The 22069-nt window shown below is 39.0% G+C and overlaps 1 protein-coding gene across 4 annotated transcripts in view; it reads right to left on the reverse strand.

The window, feature by feature from the left end:
* The window catches only part of AKT3 (AKT serine/threonine kinase 3), a 313218-nt gene that overhangs the window by 137661 nt on the left and 153488 nt on the right, over positions 1-22069 (reverse strand). For 3 of the 4 annotated variants that reach the window (XM_059146697.1, XM_059146698.1, XM_059146696.1), the window contains 2 exons: positions 17173-17284; positions 13-157 (listed from right to left, as the gene is read on the reverse strand). In XM_059146697.1, coding sequence (XP_059002680.1) covers positions 13-157; positions 17173-17284 — 257 coding nt within the window. The remainder of the gene's footprint in view (positions 1-12; positions 158-17172; positions 17285-22069) is intronic. The other variant, XM_059146699.1, reaches the window with a different exon arrangement.

The raw sequence follows: 22069 nt of genomic DNA on the forward strand, positions 1-22069 counted from the left end.
ACTATTCTCTACCTTTCTTTTATGATGGGTTGTGGAAGCATCCATCTCTTCCTCCCCTATATTATCAATTTGTGAAGTTGGACTACAATTCATTCTCTCCTCTTCTTGTCTCTGAAGTCTGTCTGCTACAGCCTGAATGGCTTCTGTCCACTCTTCCCTATAAAAACAAGTACAGTTTGCCATTAATAAAGAATGGTAAATGATTCAAATATTTCCCTTTCGTAAAATATGACATCAACACAAATAAAATCTATTCCAGGATCCAGGATCACACACACCCATACATGGTAAACATATCCTCCCCTCCCACACTTACTCAAAGGTGAAATTATTCCCAAAAGCACTTAACATTATAGACCTTACAATTGTAGGAGCATTTATTTAAGTATAGAAGAAAAAAGAAGGAAAGGATTATAAGAAACCCTATAAAGGTTAAAACCCTTTAAAAGTACAGTTAAATTTTATTGCCTATCCACATCTTACCTATAAAGTAAATTGACTTCCTAGAGCTTGCTGCCCTTAAAAGACTTTTTTTGTTTAGCCATTGTTACGTTTATCATTGGTATAGTCAAGATCTACTGTGGTCCAACGGCAGTTCCAAGAAAAGGTTTTCAAAGTCAAAGCCTTTTACTATTTTTTTTTTTTTAATTTCTTTTCAGTGTTCCAGAACCAAATCACAGATAAGTTAAAAAAAAAAAAAAAAAAAAGTCAGTTTATAGGTAAAACAGTAAATCTCAGGAGCACTGGGTGAAATTTGTATTATCAGATCAAGAATCCTTCATTTCCATATAAATTTTTAAATTAGTGTGTGCTTCTTAAAGTCTGTTAGAATTTTGAGTGGAATTGTCAATTTGGGATAGATTACTATCTGAAATTAAATTTTCTACTCCATGAACATGGTATAGTCTCCATTTATTTAAGCATTTAATTTCCCAATGCAATCTTTTATGACTTTCTGTGAAAACATCTTGGACATTTTAAATTTATTCAGAAGTATTTTATTTTTAAGAATATTTGTTTTTTTATTGAAGCATAGTTGACATACAGTATTACACTAATTTCAGGTGCACAACATAGTTACTCAACACTTACATGCGCTATGAAATGTTCACCACATAAATGTAATTACCCTGTTATGATACAAATTTATTACAATATTATTGATTATATCTGCTATGCTGTATTTTACACCCCTGTGACTTAAATAAAATGTCTATTCAAGACCTCTGCCATTTAAAAAATCATATTATTGGGGGGGGTGGCATTAAGTTATAGGAGTTCTTTGTATATTTTGGGTATTAAGCCTTTATCAGATATGTCATTTGCAAATATCTTCTCTCATTCAGTATGCCTTTTTGTTTTCTTGATTGTTTCCTCTGTAAAAGCATTTTAGTTTGATGCAGTTTCAGTTGTTTGTTTTTGCTTTTGCTTGCCCTTGACTCAAAGAGAGATCCAAAAAGTACTGCTGAAACCACTGTCCTAATTCTTTGAGGGGTTTTATCATTTCAGGTCTTATATTTAGATATTTATTTCAGTTCAAGTTTATTTTTGTGTATGATGTTTAAAAAAAAAAAAAAAAGGGCCAGTTTCATTCTTTTGCATTAGTTGCGCAGTTTTCCCAACACAGTTGACTGAAGAAACTCTCTTTCCCTATTGTATATTCTAGCATACTCTATTGTAGAAGAAATGACAAAATAAGCATTGGTTTACTTCTGGGCTACCTGTCCTGTTCCACTGATCTGTTTGTCTGTTTTTGTGCCAGCACCAGACTGTTTTGATGACTACAGCTTTCCACTGAATCTTGAAATCTGGAATTGTGATACCTGCTTTGTTTTTCTTTCTCAAGGTTGCTTTTGCTATTCAGGGTCTTCTGTGGTTCCACACAAATTTCAGTTTTATGAAAAAATTACTGATATTTTGATAGGGTTTGCAATGAATCTGGAGATTGCTTCGGGTAGTCTGGACATTTTAACATTAATTCTTCTAACCCAAGAGCATGTTATATCTTTCCAATTATTTGTATTACCTACTATTTCTTTCCACAGTCTCTTAGAGTTTTCAGAGTGCAGGTTTTCAACTCCTAGTTAAATTTATTCTTTTTGAATCAATTGCAAATCTTAATTTCTCTTTCTGATAAGTGCCTAGAAAAGCAAGACATTTCTGTATGTTACTTTTGTATCCTGCAAATTTACTGAATTCATTTATTAGTGCTACTAATTTTCTTGGTTAAGTTCTAGGGTTTTCTATATATAGTATCACTCACCTACAAAATGTGACAGCTTTACTTCTTCCTTGCCAATTTGGATGCCTTTTATTTTTCTTTTCTGACTGCTGGGGTTAACACTTCCAGTACTGACTTGATTAAAAAGGGTAAGAGTGAACATCCTAGTCTTGCTCCTGATTGTAGAGGAAAAGCTTGCAAATTTTTGTCATTAAGTATGAAGCTAGCTATGCGTTTATGGACTTTACTGTGTGGCGGTACAATTCCTCTATACCCATTCTGTTGAGAATGAATGGACATTGTACTTCATTAAATGCTTTTTCTGAATCTATGGAGATGACCATATGATTTCTTTCCTCATTTTGTTAATGTGCTATATCACACTCACGGACTGATCTGTGGGTATAAAACCATCCTTGCACCCATGGAATAAATCCTATTTGATAGTGGGAATGATCCTTTTAATGTACTTTGAATCTGGTTTGTTAACATTTTGTTCCAATTTTGCATCTGTGTTCATCAGAGATATTGGCCTATAATTTTCTTTCTATAGTGTATTTGTCTGGTTTTGGAATTACACTCATGCTGGTCTCACAGAATGAATTTAGAAACAATCCTTACTCTTTAATTTTCTAGGAACAGTTCGAGAAGAATAGGTATTAAATCTTCTATTATTAAATCTATTTTAGGTTTAAATTAATCTCATTAAATATTTCATTTAATTTGAGTTAATCAATTAAATCTTAAATTGAATACCTATTAAGTAATAGGTATTAAATATTTCATAAATTAACCTATGAAGCCATCTGGTCCTGGACTTTTTTACTTATTGGGAGTTATTTGATTACTGACTCAAATCTATGACTACTAACTGGTCTGTTTACATTTTCTATTTCTCCCTCTTTCATCTTGGAAGACTCTAGGTTTCTACTAATTTATCCATCTCTTCTAGGTTGCCCAATTTATTGGCATATAATTTTTCATAAGAATCACTTTAAACCCTTTGCATTTCTGTGGTGTCAGCTATAACTTTTGTTTCATTTCTAATTTAGAGTCCTGTCTTTTTTTGTTAAGAGTCTGGCTAAATAAAGATCTATCAATTTTGTTGTACTTTTCAACAAACTAGTTCTTAGTTTCACTGATCTTTTCTACTATTTTTTTAAGTCTCCATTTTATTTATTTCCGCTCTGGTGTGATTATTTCTTTCCCTCTACTAACACTGGGCTTGCTCCTCCTTTTTCTTGTTCCTTAGGACTAAGGTTAGATTGTTGGAGATTTTTGTTTTTTTCTTTTTTGGCAGGCCTGTATCATTGGAAATTTGCTTCTTACAACTGCCTTTGCTGGGTAACAAAGATTTTGAACTGTTGTATTTCCATTTTCATTTCTCTCCATCAATCTTTTAATTTTCTCTGTGTATATATCTGTTAGGTCTGTTTGGTCTAATGTGTCATTCAAGCCACTGTTTTCTTCTTTATTAATTTTTTTCTGCATAATTTCTCCACTGATGTAAATGGGGTGCTAAAATCCCCGATTATGTTAATTTCTACTTTTTTTTTTTTTTATTTTTTTATTTTTTTATTTTTTATAAACATATATTTTTTATATACATATATTTTTATCCCCAGGTCTGTGAATCACCAGGTTTACACACTTCACAGCACTCACCAAATCACATACCCTCCCCAATGTCCATAATCCCACCCCCTTCTCCCCAACCCCCTCCCCCCGGCAACCCTCAGTTTGTTTTGTGAGATTAAGAGTCACTTATGGTTCGTCTCCCTCCCAATCCCATCTTGTTTCATTTATTCTTCTACCCACTTAAGCCTCCATGTTGCATCACCACTTCCTCATATCAGGGAGATCATATGATAGTTGTCTTTCTCTGCTTGACTTATTTCGCTAAGCATGATACGCTCTAGTTCCATCCATGTTGTTGCAAATGTCAAGATTTCATTTCTTTTGATGGCTGCATAGTATTCCATTGTGTATATATACCACATCTTCTTGATCCATTCATCTGTTGATGGACATCTAGGTTCTTTCCATAGTTTGGCTATTGTGGACATTGCTGCTATAAACATTCGGGTGCATGTGTCCCTTTGGATCACTACATTTGTATCTTTAGGGTAAATACCCAATAGTGCAATTGCTGGGTCATAGGGCAGTTCTATTTTCAACATTTTGAGGAACCTCCATGCTGTTTTCCAGAGTGGCTGCACCAGCTTGCATTCCCACCAACAGTGTAGGAGGGTTCCCCTTTCTCCGCATCCTCGCCAGCATCTGTCATTTCCTGACTTGTTGATTTTAGCCATTCTGACTGGTGTGAGGTGATATCTCATTGTGGTTTTGATTTGTATTTCCCTGATGCCGAGTGATATGGAGCACTTTTTCATGTGTCTGTTGGCCATCTGGATGTCTTCTTTGCAGAAATGTCTGTTCATGTCTTCTGCCCATTTCTTGATTGGATTATTTGTTCTTTGGGTGTTGAGTTTGCTAAGTTCTTTATAGATTCTGGACACTAGTCCTTTATCTGATATGTCGTTTGCAAATATCTTCTCCCATTCTGTCAGTTGTCTTTTGATTTTGTTAACTGTTTCCTTTGCTGTGCAAAAGCTTTTGATCTTGATGAAATCCCAGTAGTTCATTTTTTCCCTTGCTTCCCTTGCCTTTTGCGTTGTTCCTAGGAAGATGTTGCTGCGGCAGAGGTCGAAGAGGTTGCTGCCCGTGTTCTCCTCAAGGATTTTGATGGATTCCTTTCGTACATTGAGGTCCTTCATCCATTTTGAGTCTATTTTTGTGTGTGGTGTAAGGAAATGGTCCAATTTCATTTTTCTGCATGTGGCTGTCCAATTTTCCCAGCACCATTTATTGAAAAGGCTGTCTTTTTTCCATTGGACATTCTTTCCTGCTTTGTCGAAGATTAGTTGACCATAGAGTTGAGGGTCTATTTCTGGGCTCTCTATTCTGTTCCATTGATCTATGTGTCTGTTTTTGTGCCAGTACCATGCTGTCTTGATGATGACAGCTTTGTAATAGAGCTTGAAGTCCGGAATTGTGATGCCACCAACGTTGGCTTTCTTTTTCAATATCCCTTTGGCTATTCGAGGTCTTTTCTGGTTCCATATAAATTTTAGAATTATTTGTTCCATTTCTTTGAAAAAGATGGATGGTACTTTGATAGGAATTGCATTAAATGTGTAGATTGCTTTAGGTAGCATAGACATTTTCACAATATTTATTCTTCCAATCCAGGAGCATGGAACATTTTTCCATTTCTTTGTGTCTTCCTCAATTTCTTTCATGAGTACTTTATAGTTTTCTGAGTATAGATTCTGTGTCTCTTTGGTTAGGTTTATTCCTAGGTATCTTATGGTTTTGGATGCAATTGTAAATGGGATTGACTCCTTAATATCTCTTTCTTCTGTCTTGCTGTTGGTGTAGAGAAATGCAACTGATTTCTGTGCATTGATTTTATATCCTGACACTTTACTGAATTCCTGTATAAGTTCTAGCAGTTTTGGAGTGGAGTCTTTTGGGTTTTCCACATATAGTATCATATCATCTGCGAAGAGTGATAATTTGACTTCTTCTTTGCCGATTTGGATGCCTTTAATTTCCTTTTGTTGTCTGATTGCTGAGGCTAGGACCTCTAGTACGATGTTGAATAGCAGTGGTGATAATGGACATCCCTGCCGTGTTCCTGACCTTAGCGGAAAAGCTTTCAGTTTTTCTCCATTGAGAATGATATTTGCGGTGGGTTTTTCATAGATGGCTTTGATGATATTGAGGTATGTGCCCTCTATCCCTACACTTTGAAGAGTTTTGATCAGGAAGGGATGTTGTACTTTGTCAAATGCTTTTTCAGCATCTATTGAGAGTATCATATGGTTCTTGTTCTTACTTTTATTGATGTGTTGTATCACATTGACTGATTTGCGGATGTTGAACCAACCTTGCAGCCCTGGAATAAATCCCACTTGGTCGTGGTGAATAATCTTTTTAATGTACTGTTGAATCCGATTGGCTAGTATTTTGTTGAGTATTTTCGCATCTGTGTTCATCAAGGATATCGGTCTATAGCTCTCTTTTTTGGTGGGATCCTTGTCTGGTTTTGGGATCAAGGTGATGCTGGCCTCATAAAATGAGTTTGGAAGTTTTCCTTCCATTTCTATTTTTTGGAACAGTTTCAGGAGAATAGGAATTAGTTCTTCTTTAAATGTTTGGTAGAATTCCCCCGGGAAGCCGTCTGGCCCTGGGCTTTTGTTTGTTTGGAGATTTTTAATGACTGTTTCAATCTCCTTACTGGTTATGGGTCTGTTCAGGCTTTCTATTTCTTCATGGTTCAGTTGTGGTAGTTTATATGTTTCTAGGAATGCATCCATTTCTTCCAGATTGTCAAATTTATTGCCGTAGAGTTGCTCATAGTATGTTCTTATAATAGTTTGTATTTCCTTGGTGTTAGTTGTGATCTCTCCTCTTTCATTCATGATTTTATTTATTTGGGTCCTTTCTCTTTTCTTTTTGATAAGTCGGGCCAGGGGTTTATCAATTTTATTAATTCTTTCAAAGAACCAGCTCCTAGTTTCGTTGATTTGTTCTATTGTTTTTTTGGTTTCTATTTCATTGATTTCTGCTCTGATCTTTATGATTTCTCTTCTCCTGCTGGGCTTAGGGTTTCTTTCTTGTTCCTTCTCCAGCTCCTTTAGGTGTAGGGTTAGGTTGTGTACCTGAGACCTTTCTTGTTTCTTGAGAAAGGCTTGTACCGCTATATATTTTCCTCTCAGGACTGCCTTTGTTGTGTCCCACAGATTTTGAACCGTTGTATTTTCATTATCATTTGTTTCCATGATTTTTTTCAATTCTTCTTTAATTTCCCGGTTGACCCATTCATTCTTTAGAAGGATACTGTTTAGTCTCCATGTATTTGGGTTCTTTCCAAACTTCCTTTTGTGGTTGAGTTCTAGCTTTAGAGCATTGTGGTCTGAAAATATGCAGGGAATGATCCCAATCTTTTGATACCGGTTGAGTCCTGATTTAGGACCGAGGATGTGATCTATTCTGGAGAATGTACCATGTGCACTAGAGAAGAATGTGTATTCTGTTGCTTTGGGATGAAATATTCTGAATATATCTGTGATGTCCATCTGGTCCAGTGTGTCATTTAAGGCCTTTATTTCCTTGCTGATCTTTTGCTTGGATGACCTGTCCATTTCAGTGAGGGGAATATTAAAGTCCCCTACTATTATTGTATTGTTGTTTATGTGTTTCTTTGATTTTGTTATTAATTGGTTTATATAGTTGGCTGCTCCCACGTTGGGGGCATAGATATTTAAAATTGTTAAATCTTCTTGTTGGACAGACCCTTTGAGTATGATATAGTGTCCTTCCTCATCTCTTATTACAGTCTTTGGCTTAAAATCTAATTGATCTGATATAAGGATTGCCACTCCTGCTTTCTTCTGATGTCCATTAGCATGGTAAATTCTTTTCCACCCCCTCACTTTAAATCTGGAGGTGTCTTCGGGCTTAAAATGTGTTTCTTGGAGGCAACATATAGATGGGTTTTGTTTTTTTATCCATTCTGATACCCTGTGTCTTTTGACAGGGGCATTTAGCCCATTCACATTCAGGGTAACTATTGAGAGATATGAATTTAGTGCCATTGTATTGCCTGTAAGGTGACTGTTACTGTATATGGTCTCTGTTCCTTTCTGATCTACCACTTGTAGGCTCTCTCTTTGCTTAGAGGACCCCTTTCAATATTTCCTGTAGAGCTGGTTTGGTATTTGCAAATTCTTTCAGTTGTTGTTTGTCCTGGAAGCTTTTAATCTCTCCTTCTATTTTCAATGATAGCCTAGCTGGATATAGTATTCTTGGCTGCATGTTTTTCTCGTTTAGTGCTCTGAAAATATCATGCCAGCTCTTTCTGGCCTGCCAGGTCTCTGTGGATAAGTCAGCTGCCAATCTAATATTTTTACCATTGTATGTTACAGACTTCTTTTCCCGGGCTGCTTTCAGGATTTTCTCTTTGTCATTGAGACTTGTAAATTTTACTATTATGTGACGGGGTGTGGGCCTATTCTTATTTATTTTGAGGGGCATTCTCTGAACCTCCTGAATTTTGATGCTTGTTCCCTTTGCCATATTGGGGAAATTCTCCCCAATAATTCTCTCCAGTATACCTTCTGCTCCCCTCTCACTTTCTTCTTCTTCTGGAATCCCAATTATTCTAATGTTGTTTCGTCTTATGGTGTCACTTATTTCTCGAATTCTCCCCTCGTGGTCCAGTAGCTGTTTGTCCCTCTTTTGATCAGCTTCTTTATTCTCTGTCATTTGGTCTTCTATATCACTAATTCTTTCTTCTGCCTCATTTATCCTAGCAGTGAGAGCCTCCATTTTTGATTGCACCTCATTAATAGCTTTTTTGATTTCAACTTGGTTAGATTTTAGTTCTTTTATTTCTCCAGAAAGGGCTTTTATATCTCTCGAGAGGGTTTCTCTAATATCTTCCATGCCTTTTTCGAGCCCGGCTAGAACCTTGAGAATTGTCATTCTGAACTCTAGATCTGACATATTACCGATGTCTGTATTGATTAGGTCCCTAGCCTTCGGTACTGCCTCTTGTTCTTTTTTTTGTGGTGAATTTTTACGTCTTGTCATTTTGTCCAGATAAGAGTAAATGAAGGGGCAAGTAAAATACTAAAAGGGTGGCAACAACCCCAGGAAAATATGCTTTAGCCAAATTAGAAGAGATCCAAAATCGTGAGTGGGGAGAAAGGGGATAAAAAGAGGTTCAAAAAGGAAGAAAGAAAAAAGAAAAAAAAAAAAAGAAAAGAAAAGAATTTTTTTTAAAAAAGAAAACACCTAAGAAAAATGTAAAAAAATATATATATATATTAGATAAACTAGTAAAAAATCGTTAAAAAAGAAAAAGGTAACAGTTAAAAAAAAAAAAATTTTACCCGAAGGCGAGAAAAAAAAAAAAATGAAAAAGAAAAAATTAAATTAACTGCAAGACTAAAAAAAATCACAGGAAAAAAGCCATGAGTTCCGTGCTTGGCTTTCTCCTCCTCTGGAATTCTGCTGCTCTCCTTGGTATTGAAACCGCACTCCTTGGTAGGTGAGCTTGGTCTCGGCTGGATTTCTTGTTGATCTTCTGGGGGAGGGGCCTGTTGTAGTGATTTTCAAGTGTCTTTGCCCCAGGCGGAATTACACCGCCCTTACCCGGGGCCGGGGTGAGTAATCCGCTCGGGTTTGCTTTCAGGAGCTTTTGTTCCCTGAGCGCTTTCCGTAGAGTTCCAGAGGACGGGAATACAAATGGCGGCCTCCTGGTCTCCGGCCCGGAGGAGCCGAGAGCCCAGGGCCCCACTCCTCAGTGCGCCCTCAGAGAACAGCGCCCAGTTACTCCCGTCTGCCTGACCTCCGGCCGCGCTCCGAGCTCACCGAGCCTGCGACCGGTTCAAGGTAACACGGAGCTGCGAGCTTACTGTCGGCTCTGTCTCTGTAGCCGGCTTTCCCGTTCCAATACCCGCAAGCTCTGCGACACTCAGACACCCCCGATCCTTCTGTGACCCTGCGGGACCTGAGGCCACGCTGACCCCGCGTGGGCTTCGCTCCGGTTTAGCCTCTGGAGCGATGTCCCTCCGCGGAACAGACTTTTAAAAGTCCTGATTTTGTGCGCGGTTGCTCCGCCGCTTGCCGGGAGCCGGCCCCTCCCCCCGGGGTCTATCTTCCCGTCGCTTTGGATTCACTTCTCCGCCGGTCCTACCTTTCAGAAAGTGGTTGTTTTTCTGTTTCCAGAATTGCTGTTCTTCTTCTCTTCGATCTGCCGATGGATTTTCAGGTGTTTGCAATCTTTAGATAAGCTATCTAGCTGATCTCCGGCTAGCTGAAGCAGTCTCAGCTTGCTACTTCTCCGCCATCTTGACCTAATTTCTACTTTTATGTTTGTTAATTTGCTTTATATATTTAGGTGCTCCTATGTTGGTGCATGGAAATTTATAACCATTATATTCTTGACTTGATCCCTTCATCATTATACAATGCCCATCTATGTCTCCTGTTACAGTCTTTCTTTGAAAGTTTATTTTGCCTGATAGGAGTACTGTTTCCCCAGCTTCGTCATCGTCTTTTTTTTTTTTCCTTCACTTCCATTCATACAGTATAGATTTTGTTAGCCCTTCGCTTTCACTCTGTCTGTGTCTTAAGGTCTGAAGTGAGTCTCTGGTAGACAGCATCTAGCTGGGTCTTGTTTTTTTTCCCCTCATTCAGTCACCCTTTATCTTTTTTTTTTTTTTTAAAGATTTTATTTATTTATTTATTTGACAGAGAGAGAGAGAGAGAGAGATCACAAGTAGGCAGAGAGGCAGGCAGAGAGAGGGGGGGGAGACAGGCTCCCCGCTGAGCAGAGAGCCCGATGCGGGGCTCGATCCCAGAACCCTGGGATCATGACCTGAGCTGAAGGCAGCGGCCCAACCCACTGAGCCACCCAGGCGCCCCAGTCACCCTTTATCTTTTGAGTGGAACTGAAAGTCCATTTACATTAAAAGTAATTACTGATAGGGATGCAATTATTGCCATTTGTTGGCATGTAACAACTGGCATGTAACCATTTTCTGGTTGTTTATAGTTCTTCTTGGTTCCTTTCTTCTTCTCCTACTCTCCTCCCTTGTGATTTTATGATTTTCTTGAGTGCTAAGTTTGGGTTCTTTTCTCTTTAGAGGTTTTCTATCTATTAAAGGTTTTCAGTATATGGTTCATATAAGGTTCACATAAAACACTCTACGTATATAAGTCTATTAAAGCTAATGTTCAATTAACTTTAACACATTCTAAAAGCACCATATTTTTACTACTACTCTCCACATTTTATGTATTTGACTTCACAGTTTACATTTTAATTTGTATACACATTAATTAATTATTCTAGATATAACTGATTTTACTACTTTCATCTCTTGATCTTCATACTAGTTTTATAAATGACTGACTGACTACCTTTACCATGTTTGCTTTTACCATCTGAAATTTTTCACTAGTAATTATCTTCTTCTCATTATGGCCTGTCTTTTTGTCTTAAAAAAGTCCCTTTAACATTTCTTATAAGGCCAGTTGAGTTGTGATGAGCTTAACTTTCATTTGTCTGGGAAACTCTTTTCTCTTTCCTTCTACGGTGAATGACAACCTTGCTGAATAGAGTATTCTTGGTTCTAGTTTTCTTCCTTTCATCACTTAGATTGTATCATGCCACTCGCTTATGGCTTGCAAAGTTTCTGCTGAAAGATCAGCCTTACCACATTTCCCTTTTATATAACTTGCTACCTCTAAGATTATTTTTCATCTTTAATTTTTGATATTTTAATTATTGTGTGTCTTGATGCGGATCTCTTTGGGTTTATCTTATTTAGGACTCTTTATGCTTCCTGGACCTGGCTGTCTGTTTCCTTCTCCAGGTTAGGAAGTTTTCAATTCTTAGTTCTTCAAAGAAGTTTTCTTCCCCCTTTTCTCTCTATTCTCCTTTGAGAACCCTATAATGCAAATATTACTAAGTTTGATGTTGTCCCTTACATATCTTCATATTTTTAGATTCTTTGACTCTCTGCTGTTCAGCTTGAGTGTCTTCCAGTACTTTTAGGTTTTGTCATTCGGATTGCTGATCTGTTCTTCTGCATACTTTAGTCTTCTGTTATTCCCTCTAAGTGATGCCTGCTGGGTGTGGAGGGGCAGGAGCAGCTTTGGAGGGACACCCACCAGGGCAGGTCCATACGACAGGTGTCTGCAGTGCTAGCAAGGCAGAAGGAGAGTGTCAGAACTGGTGCTTCCAGCACAGGGCCAACTACGCTGAAGGAGATCAAGAAAAATAGCACCTGCCAGTTCTTCCATTACCGGAGAAAGTTCCTACAGATTCCTGACCCTCCAGCACAACCTTGCAATCTTTACATATAGCGCAGAAGCTTTCAAACTACTGCCTCTATACTGGGTCTCAGAGTGAGTGATACTGTGCACGCACTCTTTGAGAGTGCTGTCACATATAGCTTTCCTGGAGTTAAGACCCACTAATTTTCAAAGCCAGAGGCTATGGAGGCATGCCTTCCCAGTGCAAATCCAGGGCTGAGGTGCCCAACAGAGGTCCTCACACAGGACTTCTGCAACTGATAGCCCTCCTGTTTGTGGGTTAGCATATCTGAGGTTTGGTTCCCAAGTTTGTCTCTGTACCTCCTACTCTTCTTGATGTGGTTTTTAAAATATATCTTTAGTCATGGAAGAGCTGTTCAGTAGTCTTCTCAAAGTGAGTTACTCCATATATAGTTATGGCAATGGTGTGACTGTGAGAGGAGGTGATCTCAAAATCTTCCTACTCTGCCAATCTCCCTTGAACAACATCAATTGACTGTTTTCTTAGAATGTTTCTTTCTTTGGCAGCATTCTTCACTTTCTTAGAGACCCCTTCCTGAGTTATCTATTCCTAACCATTTATGCTGCTGTGGAGGCTTTAAAAATTTTTTTAAATTTTCTAATGTTTTGGTAGTACTTACAAATAAAGTTGGTTTTGTATGTTTACCTTGTACCCTTATTAAGTTGGCAAATGTCTAAAAATAAGAGCAGTTTTACATCTTTCTTTCCAATCTATTTGCCTTCTACTTGTTTTTCTTGCCTTAAATGACCTATATCAGACGATTAGTAGAATGTTAAATAACACTGGTGAGAGAAGACATTGCTACTCTGTTCCAGATCTTAGGGAGAAAGCACTGAAGGTTTTACCTTTGATGATCACATAAGCCATAGGTTTTTTTTATAGACAGAAGTTGAGTAAGTTCCCCTCTATCCCTTGTCAGCTGAGTGTTTTAGTGATGAAAGGGTACTGAATTCTGGCAAATGCTTTTCCTGCATCTGTTGCAATGACCATGTGGTTTTTCTACTTTATCCTCTGAATATAGTGAATTTAGTTTAATGATTTCAGATAATGCAACTGAACTCTTTGGATATACTCCATTTGGTCATGATTTATTATTTTTTCCATATTTTTGGAATTTGTTAAAATTTTGTTAAGAAACTTTGCACTGATGTTTGCAAGTATATTAGATTATAGTTCTATCTTCTTATGATAGCTTTGCCTGGTTTTTGAAACAGGAGTGCCCTTTTAAATAAGTTGGAAAGTGTTCCCTTCTCCATTATTTTCTGAACTAGATTGTGTAGGACTGGTAATATTTCTTTAAATATTTGACAGAACTCATCAGTGAAGCCATCTGGACTTGGGAGTTTTCTTTGAGAAAAGGTTTTTAAATTATTAACTCAATTCTATTCATTGACATTGGCTGTTCAAGTTTTCTAATGTTTTCTTGGGTTGGCATATTTGTAAACTGTGTCTTCCCTCTTCCTTTTCTTTAACAATCTTCCAAGATGCTTTCCATTCTTTTTGGGTTTTTTTTTCGAAGAATTAGTTTTGGTTTATTGATCATTTTGTTTTCTATTTCACTGATTTTTGAGCTCTAATGTCTCCTCTGGATGTTTACTTGGGTTTACTCTACTTTCCTAGTTTCTTAAAAAGAAAGCTTAGGTCACTGACTTAACTTTCTTCTTTTTGTGTATAGGCATTTATTGTTATAAAATTTCCCTCTAAGCACTCACTAATTTTTATATGCTTTATTTTCATTATCACTCATTTAAAAATCACTTTCTAATGGCTCCTGTGAATTTTGTTTTTGACCCAATGATTTTTTTTAAAGATTTTATTTATTTATTTGACAGACAGAGATCACAAGTAAGCAGAGAGGCAGGCAGATAGAGAGGAGGAAGCAGGCCCCCCGCCGAGCAGAGAGCCTGATGCAGGGCCTGATCCCAGAACCCCGGGACCATGACCTGAGCCGAAGGCAGAGGCTTTAACCCACTGAGCCACCCAGGCACCCCGACCCAATGATTTTTAAGAGGTATGCTGTTTAATTTCCAAATACTTAGGAGCTTTTCAGGTTCTTATTCTTACTGATTTCGAAGCAATTTTATTGAAGCAAAACCCATATTTTATATAATTTCAGATATGCTAAATATATTAAGAATTGTTTATGATCCAGAATATGAGCGGTCCTGGTGAATATACCATATGCGTTTGAAAACAATGTGTATACTCTCACTTTTGGGTTTAGTATTCTGTAAATATCAACTACATCAAGGTGGATGACAGTGTTATTCTATGACTTTGCTTAATGTTTTCCTCTAGCTGCTCTAACACTTGCTGGAAAGAATTTAAAAATCTACAAATATGGTTGTGGGATATTTTCTCTGTCAACTTTTCTCTGTCCAATTCTGTTATTGCATGTATAATATTTATGATTGTTACAGCATCCATATTAATTGACCCTTTTGTCATTATAAAGTGTCCTGGAATTCTCTAGAATATTATTTTATTTTGAAATCTAATATAGCAAATCTCTCCCCATGGTTATTGTTGGCATTTATTTTCAACTTAGCTATGTCTTTATAATGCTTAAAGTGCATTTCTTATAAACAGCACATAAGTTGGCCTCGTATTTTTAATTCTGAAACTCTCTGCCTTTTAACAGCAGTGTTTAACCCATTAATACTTAATTGAACTATATATATGGTTACACATAAGTCTACCATTTCACTTTTTCCTACTTTCTTCTTCTTCTTTTTTTCCTCCCTGTTTTTGTTTCATTATTTTAAAAATTTTCAGAATTCCATTTCATTTTTCCTGTTGGCTTCCCTGCCTTGTTTTTGGCATACTTTTATATATAACATTAACTTCATACAGTCAACCTACATAATGTACTCCAGATTAATAAATTTTTTATGATTCTATTTCTCCTCATATCAGCATTCTGGTCATCATGTGGTCTTAGTGCTAGAATGACAGAGAAATCAAAGAGAAAAAAAAAAAAAGAAAAAAACCTAAAAATACAAATATTTATGTATATGTGCCATCCGTAATCAATGAAGACAGAATGGATTATTCAATGAAAAGAAATGAAGAACCAGGGGCGCCGGGGTGGCTCAGTGGCTTAAAGCCTCTACCTTCTGCTCAGGTCATGATCCCAGGGTCTTGGGATCGAGCCCCGCATCAGGCTCTCTGCTCAGCAGGGAGCCTGCTTCCTCCCTCTCTCTCTGCCTGCCTCTCTGCCTACTTGTGATCTCTGTCAAATAAATAAATAAAATCTTTAAAAAAAAAAAAAGAAGAACTGAGCTGGTACAATAGTCTCATGCCTTGGAAAATGCAGATTCTAAATGTCTATCATGCAATAAAACAAATAGAAGGTTTTTTTTAGATTAAGATTAGAGATACATATTTCATTTACAACAAGAACGGATTTTAGACTGGCAGACAGAACATAGAAAATACACAGCTTTTCTAGTTCTCACTACATTTTTTCTAAGTCTTCATTAACATTAAAGTCATATAAAACCTCCAAGCACCAGATTCTAGATGAATGTAGAAAAACACACCCCATGGTAAATATAAAGATGCTGTTTTTTCATTTTTTACTAAAACTGCTTTCTTCTAGTCATAAATGCAAATAAAAACTGATTGTTCAGAAAAGTAGCGTGATATATAAATGCAGGAACTATTCTGAAGTCTTAAGACATGGCGTAAATCCAGCTTTGCAAACGTAAATGGCAAAATTAATCATGCTTCAATGAGATGTTGTAAATCCACTAAGAATAATATTTCCATTCATTCAGCCAGTCAACAAATACTACGCTGGATCCTGGACTAGGCTGTAAAGATAGAATATTGAGCAAGGAAAATACGATCCCTGCTAGTGAAGAACCTCACGGTCTAGCGAGAAAGGCAAACAAAGATTACAGGGCTGACAGCCTGGATATAAAAGGTACAGGGACAGGCTCAGTCTCTAGCGAGTCAGAGAAGGTTTTGTAGGAAATGTGGTGTTTGAAGCTCAGATCTGACAGATGAATGGGAACTGGCCCAATCATGGTTACAGGTGGAAGTCTAAACACACTGAAGACTTAGCAGATAGAAATGCCCCGGGAAGAAAGGAGTGGACAGGGAGAAAGACGTACGGAATTGTATGTACGCTCAAGACCGAAATATGTCTGCACAGAGTAAGACCGGGAGTGTACAAAAGAAAATTGGATCTATCCTTAACTCCGGTTATAAAATTATGTTTACTGATCAAAAGCATTATTAAAATAATACTTTACTATTTACTAGGCCTTATGGGAGGTTATTTCTGGCTTTTTTTCAAAAATCTTAGATAAGCCTCCTAAGACCTGATTTACTCATTTGGAACATAAACTAGTAATATTTGACTTCATGAAGTTGCTGATTTGGATCAACCATGATAACATCCATGCAAGAAAATGGTTTTGTGGTTGGGCTTGTTGGACTTAACTCAGTTAGCACCAGATAAAAGGGTATGAAAACAGAACTAGGGGGTTGGGGGGCAGAGGTTGCAGGAATGCACCAATCTGGAGCATGACAATATAGGCTCAGGGAAGTGGCCACTCCCCTCTTTAGCAGTGAGGCCGGGGGGGGGGGGGGGGGGGGGGGGGGGGGGAGGCCAGTGAATCCTGGTCCTGGTTTTTCAGGGAGCTTAGTTCAGGTCTCAGGCTCCTTCCCTGCCTAACACTCGGGCAGCCCCTGCATAACAGCAGCGCTGCTTGAAACCTGTGCCAGGACCAGCCTCGAGATTCCAAATATGAACACAATCAATTTGACCATTTTTTAAGGTAGTTTAGTTATAAAAACGTCCCAGTTTATATTTCAGTTTTTAAACGTCTTGGTTTTTGTTGAGAAGAATATCTTACAGCAGTTCCTGAGGCTGGTGCAAGCCCCTGTTGTCATACCAGAAACAATCAAGGGACTACAGGATTTGACAAATGTGTTCGCACAGATTCACAAATGGGGACGTCAGATACACATACATCTTTACACCGACTGTTGCTTTTTCATGAAATAGAAAAAACAGGGTTCTTACCTTTCCTCTGGAGTATCTACATGAAATGTTCTCTCTATAACAGTGGTCCACTGAAGACATCTGATAATAAATGTGTTTGGCTTTGGTCGTTCTGTTTTCATTAACTGGCATTCTAGAAATAACATAAAATGTCTCTTTGAATATACTTACATTCAAACCACGAAGTAAATAGTTGAGAACGACAGAGTTCTGTTCAAGGCAAAACCACTGCCCTCTCACAGCTTGTCACGGGCCTCCCCTCGGGGTGTTCACAACTTGGCCTCAGTCTTCCTTTCCAATCCAACACCCATTCCGGCCACATGCTCTATCAACCAACCAAACTGGATGACTGAAGTTTCCCCAGACACATCTTGCTCTGTCCTGTATCTACACCTTCACTCCAGCTGCTCTTAGTACCTGGACTGGCATCCGCTGAGTTCACCCCTACCCCCAAGTAATCACCTACACTCAAAAGAATACCTACCCTTTAAGGCCCAGATCCAAACCTACATTCCCCTCTCCATATTCTCATTATTGTATCCCTCATTTTTCATTATCTTGTATTATTATTTTTCACTTAAGAAGGAATCCTGATCCCTTGCCAAACTGTACACCCTTTGACAATATATACCACCTAAATTCTCAGTCATCATAGCCTGTGGAGCCAGTGAGTCAAAAGAGATAAATTATGTCAGGGAATATCTCAGAAGACTTCAAAGAAAAGTAGCATCCCATAGTGGCTAAGAGTGTGGACTCTAACACCAGCATTCCTGGATTCAATTACTTTTCCTACCATGTAACCTTGGACAAGTTAAATTAATCTCTCCGGTCTTCAAGAATTAAAGGGGAAACAAGTACCTACATCATAAAACTGGTGTGGGAATTAGGAATAAATCAGTAAAATACTCAGCGTAACGTATGACACATAATAAGCTTTCAGTAGATGTTAGCTATTATCATCAGGTGTACACCTGCGTGGATTTTTAAGGATATATAGTATTAGATGACAACACAGAGTAGGGTAGAGTTGTTTACTGAGACTGCTTTTCGGAAGAAACAATTTCCCTCCAGCTGACAAAGTCAACCGTGTTTTTACTCAGAGTCTGCGTGTTCTGTCCTACCTCTATTAGCAACCATCAACTACCATCTCGAAGTCTCTATAAGATCCTATTGTTGGCCACATTGGACTAGTTCATGGACTCCTTTCACCAGAAAAGATCATTCACCCAAGGATCTCTGCTTCGTTTTCTTCTCTTTTCTAACAAGGTTTCATGGCTTCAGCCATCATCTCTTGGTGGGCCAACAGAAAAATTCAAACCTCTTCCCATTTTGGATCTGCATCTTGTGACACCCATGATGAACTCTACAGGGGCGGTATCTACCTGGCTGACTTGCTGGGTCCTACAGCCACTGTCTTTTCTCTGGATTCTGTCCCTCCTCCGGCTTTCCTCACTTCCCTACCAGCCAGACCGGAAACCTGGGCTGCTCCTGTTTGATACTGGTAGGTATCTGCCTTCCCCTGGCTTTCACCGACGACGCAATTCTGCTTCCGACTCTCACAGCCGAGTGCCTCAACCTGCCCAGGTGCCATAAAGTTCTTCCTACTCAGAAACTTGAAAGGGCTAGATCCGCCGTTACCTAAAGCTAGGAAGTGTATTCTAGAAGATGTCGGAACTCAGGACTCGTGATGAACAAGGGGGATGGACAGAGTGTTGAATCAGTACACTGTGCTCCTGAAACGGATACTACACTGGATATGAGCTCACTGGACTCTAACTACAAACCTGAACTCATCCCAAAGCGAACCGATCTCTCCCACCCTTGGTCTCCCGCCGTCTGCTACTGCTCCCTCCATCGCACATGGCACCAACCTCACCTCTCAAGAGCTCAGGTCAAAAGCCCTGGACTCACCCTTAGGTCCTCTCCTCTCTTCCCCTATCTCATTCTAGAAATCTCGTTGGCTCCTTTCAAAATCAAGACCCAGGATCACTCCTCACCTCTTCCACTACTGTCAGAACAAATCACCATCATCTCTCACGTGAACACTCTGAAAACTCTGGAACAGCTCTCCCTGCCCCTGACTGGAGTCTGTTCCCAACACATGTGGCAGGAACCTTCACATGATCAGCTGCCAGAAAAAAAAATAAAAAGTCCTGCAGTGTTTCCAGTTCACTAAGAATAGAAAACAAAGGCCTCTCAGTGAACAGCAGGGGTCCTACACAATCTGGGCCTCTCACCCACCCTACTTAAGTTTCTGACCTCCTCACCTAGTCAGTATTCTCTCTCAGGGCCCTGTGCCAGGCCCCCCGGCTTCTGTGTGTTTCCTCGAATGTGGACTGCACCCTCTGTGCCAGCGTTCCGTCCTCTCGCACAGCCCGCAGCGAACCCCTCCCCACCTTCGAGTCTCAGATCAGATCTCACCTTCTCACGGACGCCTACCTTGACCATCCTAAACACTGTGACCTGCACCCCTCAGCCAGGACTCCCCCAGCCCTCTGACCTGTTCTACTTTTTATTTCATTCCATGTTATCTTCAAACATATGAAATGACTAACTTAGTGTCTTTTTTGCTTACTATCTCAACAAGAACATAAGCTCCACCGATCTTGGCACCAAGAACTGTGCCCACCTGTGCCTAAACAGTGTCTGTTTTTTAAAAAGATTTTATTTATTTATTTGACAAAGAGAGACAGAGAGAGCACAAGTAGGCAGAGGCGTAGACAGAGAGATAAGGGGAAGCAGGCTCCCCATTGAGCAGGGAGCCCAACGCAGGGCTCGATCCCAGGACCCTGAGATCATGACTTGAGCTGAAGGGGAGACGCTTAACCCACTGAGCCAACCAGGCACCCTCTGCCCACTGGAATTTAACGATCAAGAATTCAAGCCGGTGCCAGGGTCATGGTTGTGCACTTCCACCAGATACATTCAGTGACGCGGGCGCAGGCGGAGCACGGACGACTGGACTGCAGCAAAGCTGTACTTGAACCGAGTCGGTTTGGCAAAGCAAGAAAGAGAAGAGAGGATGCAAGACACATGCGTTGAGAGAATCAAGGGACGAGTTTAAGCTGGGTAAGGAGGAAAGCGAGGACCCGGCGGTCTGTAAGACAACAAAAAGTTGGCAGATTCAACACATCATAAAATCTATTGTTTCACAGTTAGATATTGTACAGCAATGTTACGTACCTTTTGATATACGAATGTTAAAAAACACCAACTACAGAATGCCAATTTATATTCTTGTTTGAAATACGAAAGTTTTCAAACACCAATACCATAAATAGGTGTAGTTTACACGTATCCCCAGAGCGCAGACCCAGTCCGATTCTCTTCGCAGACCACTGTTCTTCCAATGTATTCTCCACAAAACTCCTATTAAGTGTCTGGCCAGGGTTTATTTAATGCAGGTGAACGCGATGTCCTAGCAGAGAAGCCACCGAGAAATTAGAAATTCCATGCCCCACTCTCCCCCCCAGTGCCTGTGACGTGAGAGCACGTAAGGGGACACCGTAAATACCTCAGGACTGAAGTGACTGAGCGGTTTTTAACGTAAAGAACAGAGGACAGACACTCCAAAGATGAGTGGGCCGAACAGAAATACTCACGAATGAACTCAATGAAGCAGAAACAGGAAGAACAAAAAAGGAAAGAAGGCCCTATGCAGTCCACCTACACCTCAGCTGTATGCCTGCTGTGCTGATGATGTCAAGGTGACTAAGACAAGAAACTAAAATCGGAGCTCCAGACCTGAGTTCAGCATCTCCCACACCGGCAGCGGGCGGTGATCCTAGGCAGAGGGCACCTCCAAGCCCCCAGGTTTTTCAGCTTTAAAAAAGCTATCGGGAATCAAAGTAAGATTTTGAAGGAAGCATATTTTCAAAATTATACCTAAAAGAAGTTTCAGTGATAAAATTTTAAGAATTTCTCCTTGCTATAATCCAACAAGCTATTTAAAAAATTACATATGGGACTCTAAGTGATTATCAATGACTGTAATTTACAAAAATGACAATAGAAGTGATTAATTGCCATTCTCAAGCAGACTACTGAAAGGGAACTGTTTAGAAAATGAATTAAATGTTTGTATTTATGAAAAAGGATGGCTTTGGGAAAATATCAGAATAGTAATACAGTGATCTAAGTAGCTACACACAACTTGGCTATTTTGATGAAATATGCTAAATATCCATGGCCTCAACGACATGTGCCAATTACGGGTCAAGTACTATGGAAGATTCTGGGCTTAGTAAGAAAAATGAGTAAGAAACTCTACGTACTTACAGCACACACCAAACTGTGTTATTACTCATTCTAACACCTGTAATTATAAGGCAACATTTCACACGTGATTCAATCAGGTCCTTCTGAAGCCTAGTTGATCAAAGTGTTACTATGAGCAAGCCGTAAAATTTAGAAATAAGCCTACATTTTATGTTTCGAAATGCTCTATAAATGAACCCTATTTCTAAATAATCCTAAACTGAGACAATAAAAGAGAGAAGCAACTACCAAAAACGGCTCAAGATATCCAAGTGGCACTTGGGTCAGTACCAAGGGAAGAGGAGGACACTCCACCACCAAAGCCCAGGGTTTCCTGCCGTACAGCACATGCAGGTTAGAGCTGAAATCTGAACTCAGAACACTTGACCCTTTACGTCACCATGTTTGAACAAGTGGGCCAGGAAACAGAAAAGCTCTGGGTTCTTTTTTGCCAGCCATAATACAAAATCACGGACATATCTACAATGAAGAAAATGAAGAAAAATAGGAAGTTTTCAGAACATGGTTCATGCCTGAACTCTCATTCTTAAAGGGGACTCTTAGTCTTTTTTTTAAATATTGCAATTTTTAAATTTAAACTCAGTTAGCCAACATACAGGGCATCATTAGTTTTAGATGTGGAGTTCAGTAATTCACCAGT

The sequence above is a fragment of the Mustela lutreola genome, chromosome 14 (genome assembly GCF_030435805.1).
Source record: "Mustela lutreola isolate mMusLut2 chromosome 14, mMusLut2.pri, whole genome shotgun sequence".
In the NCBI taxonomy this organism is placed as follows: Eukaryota; Metazoa; Chordata; class Mammalia; order Carnivora; family Mustelidae; genus Mustela; species Mustela lutreola.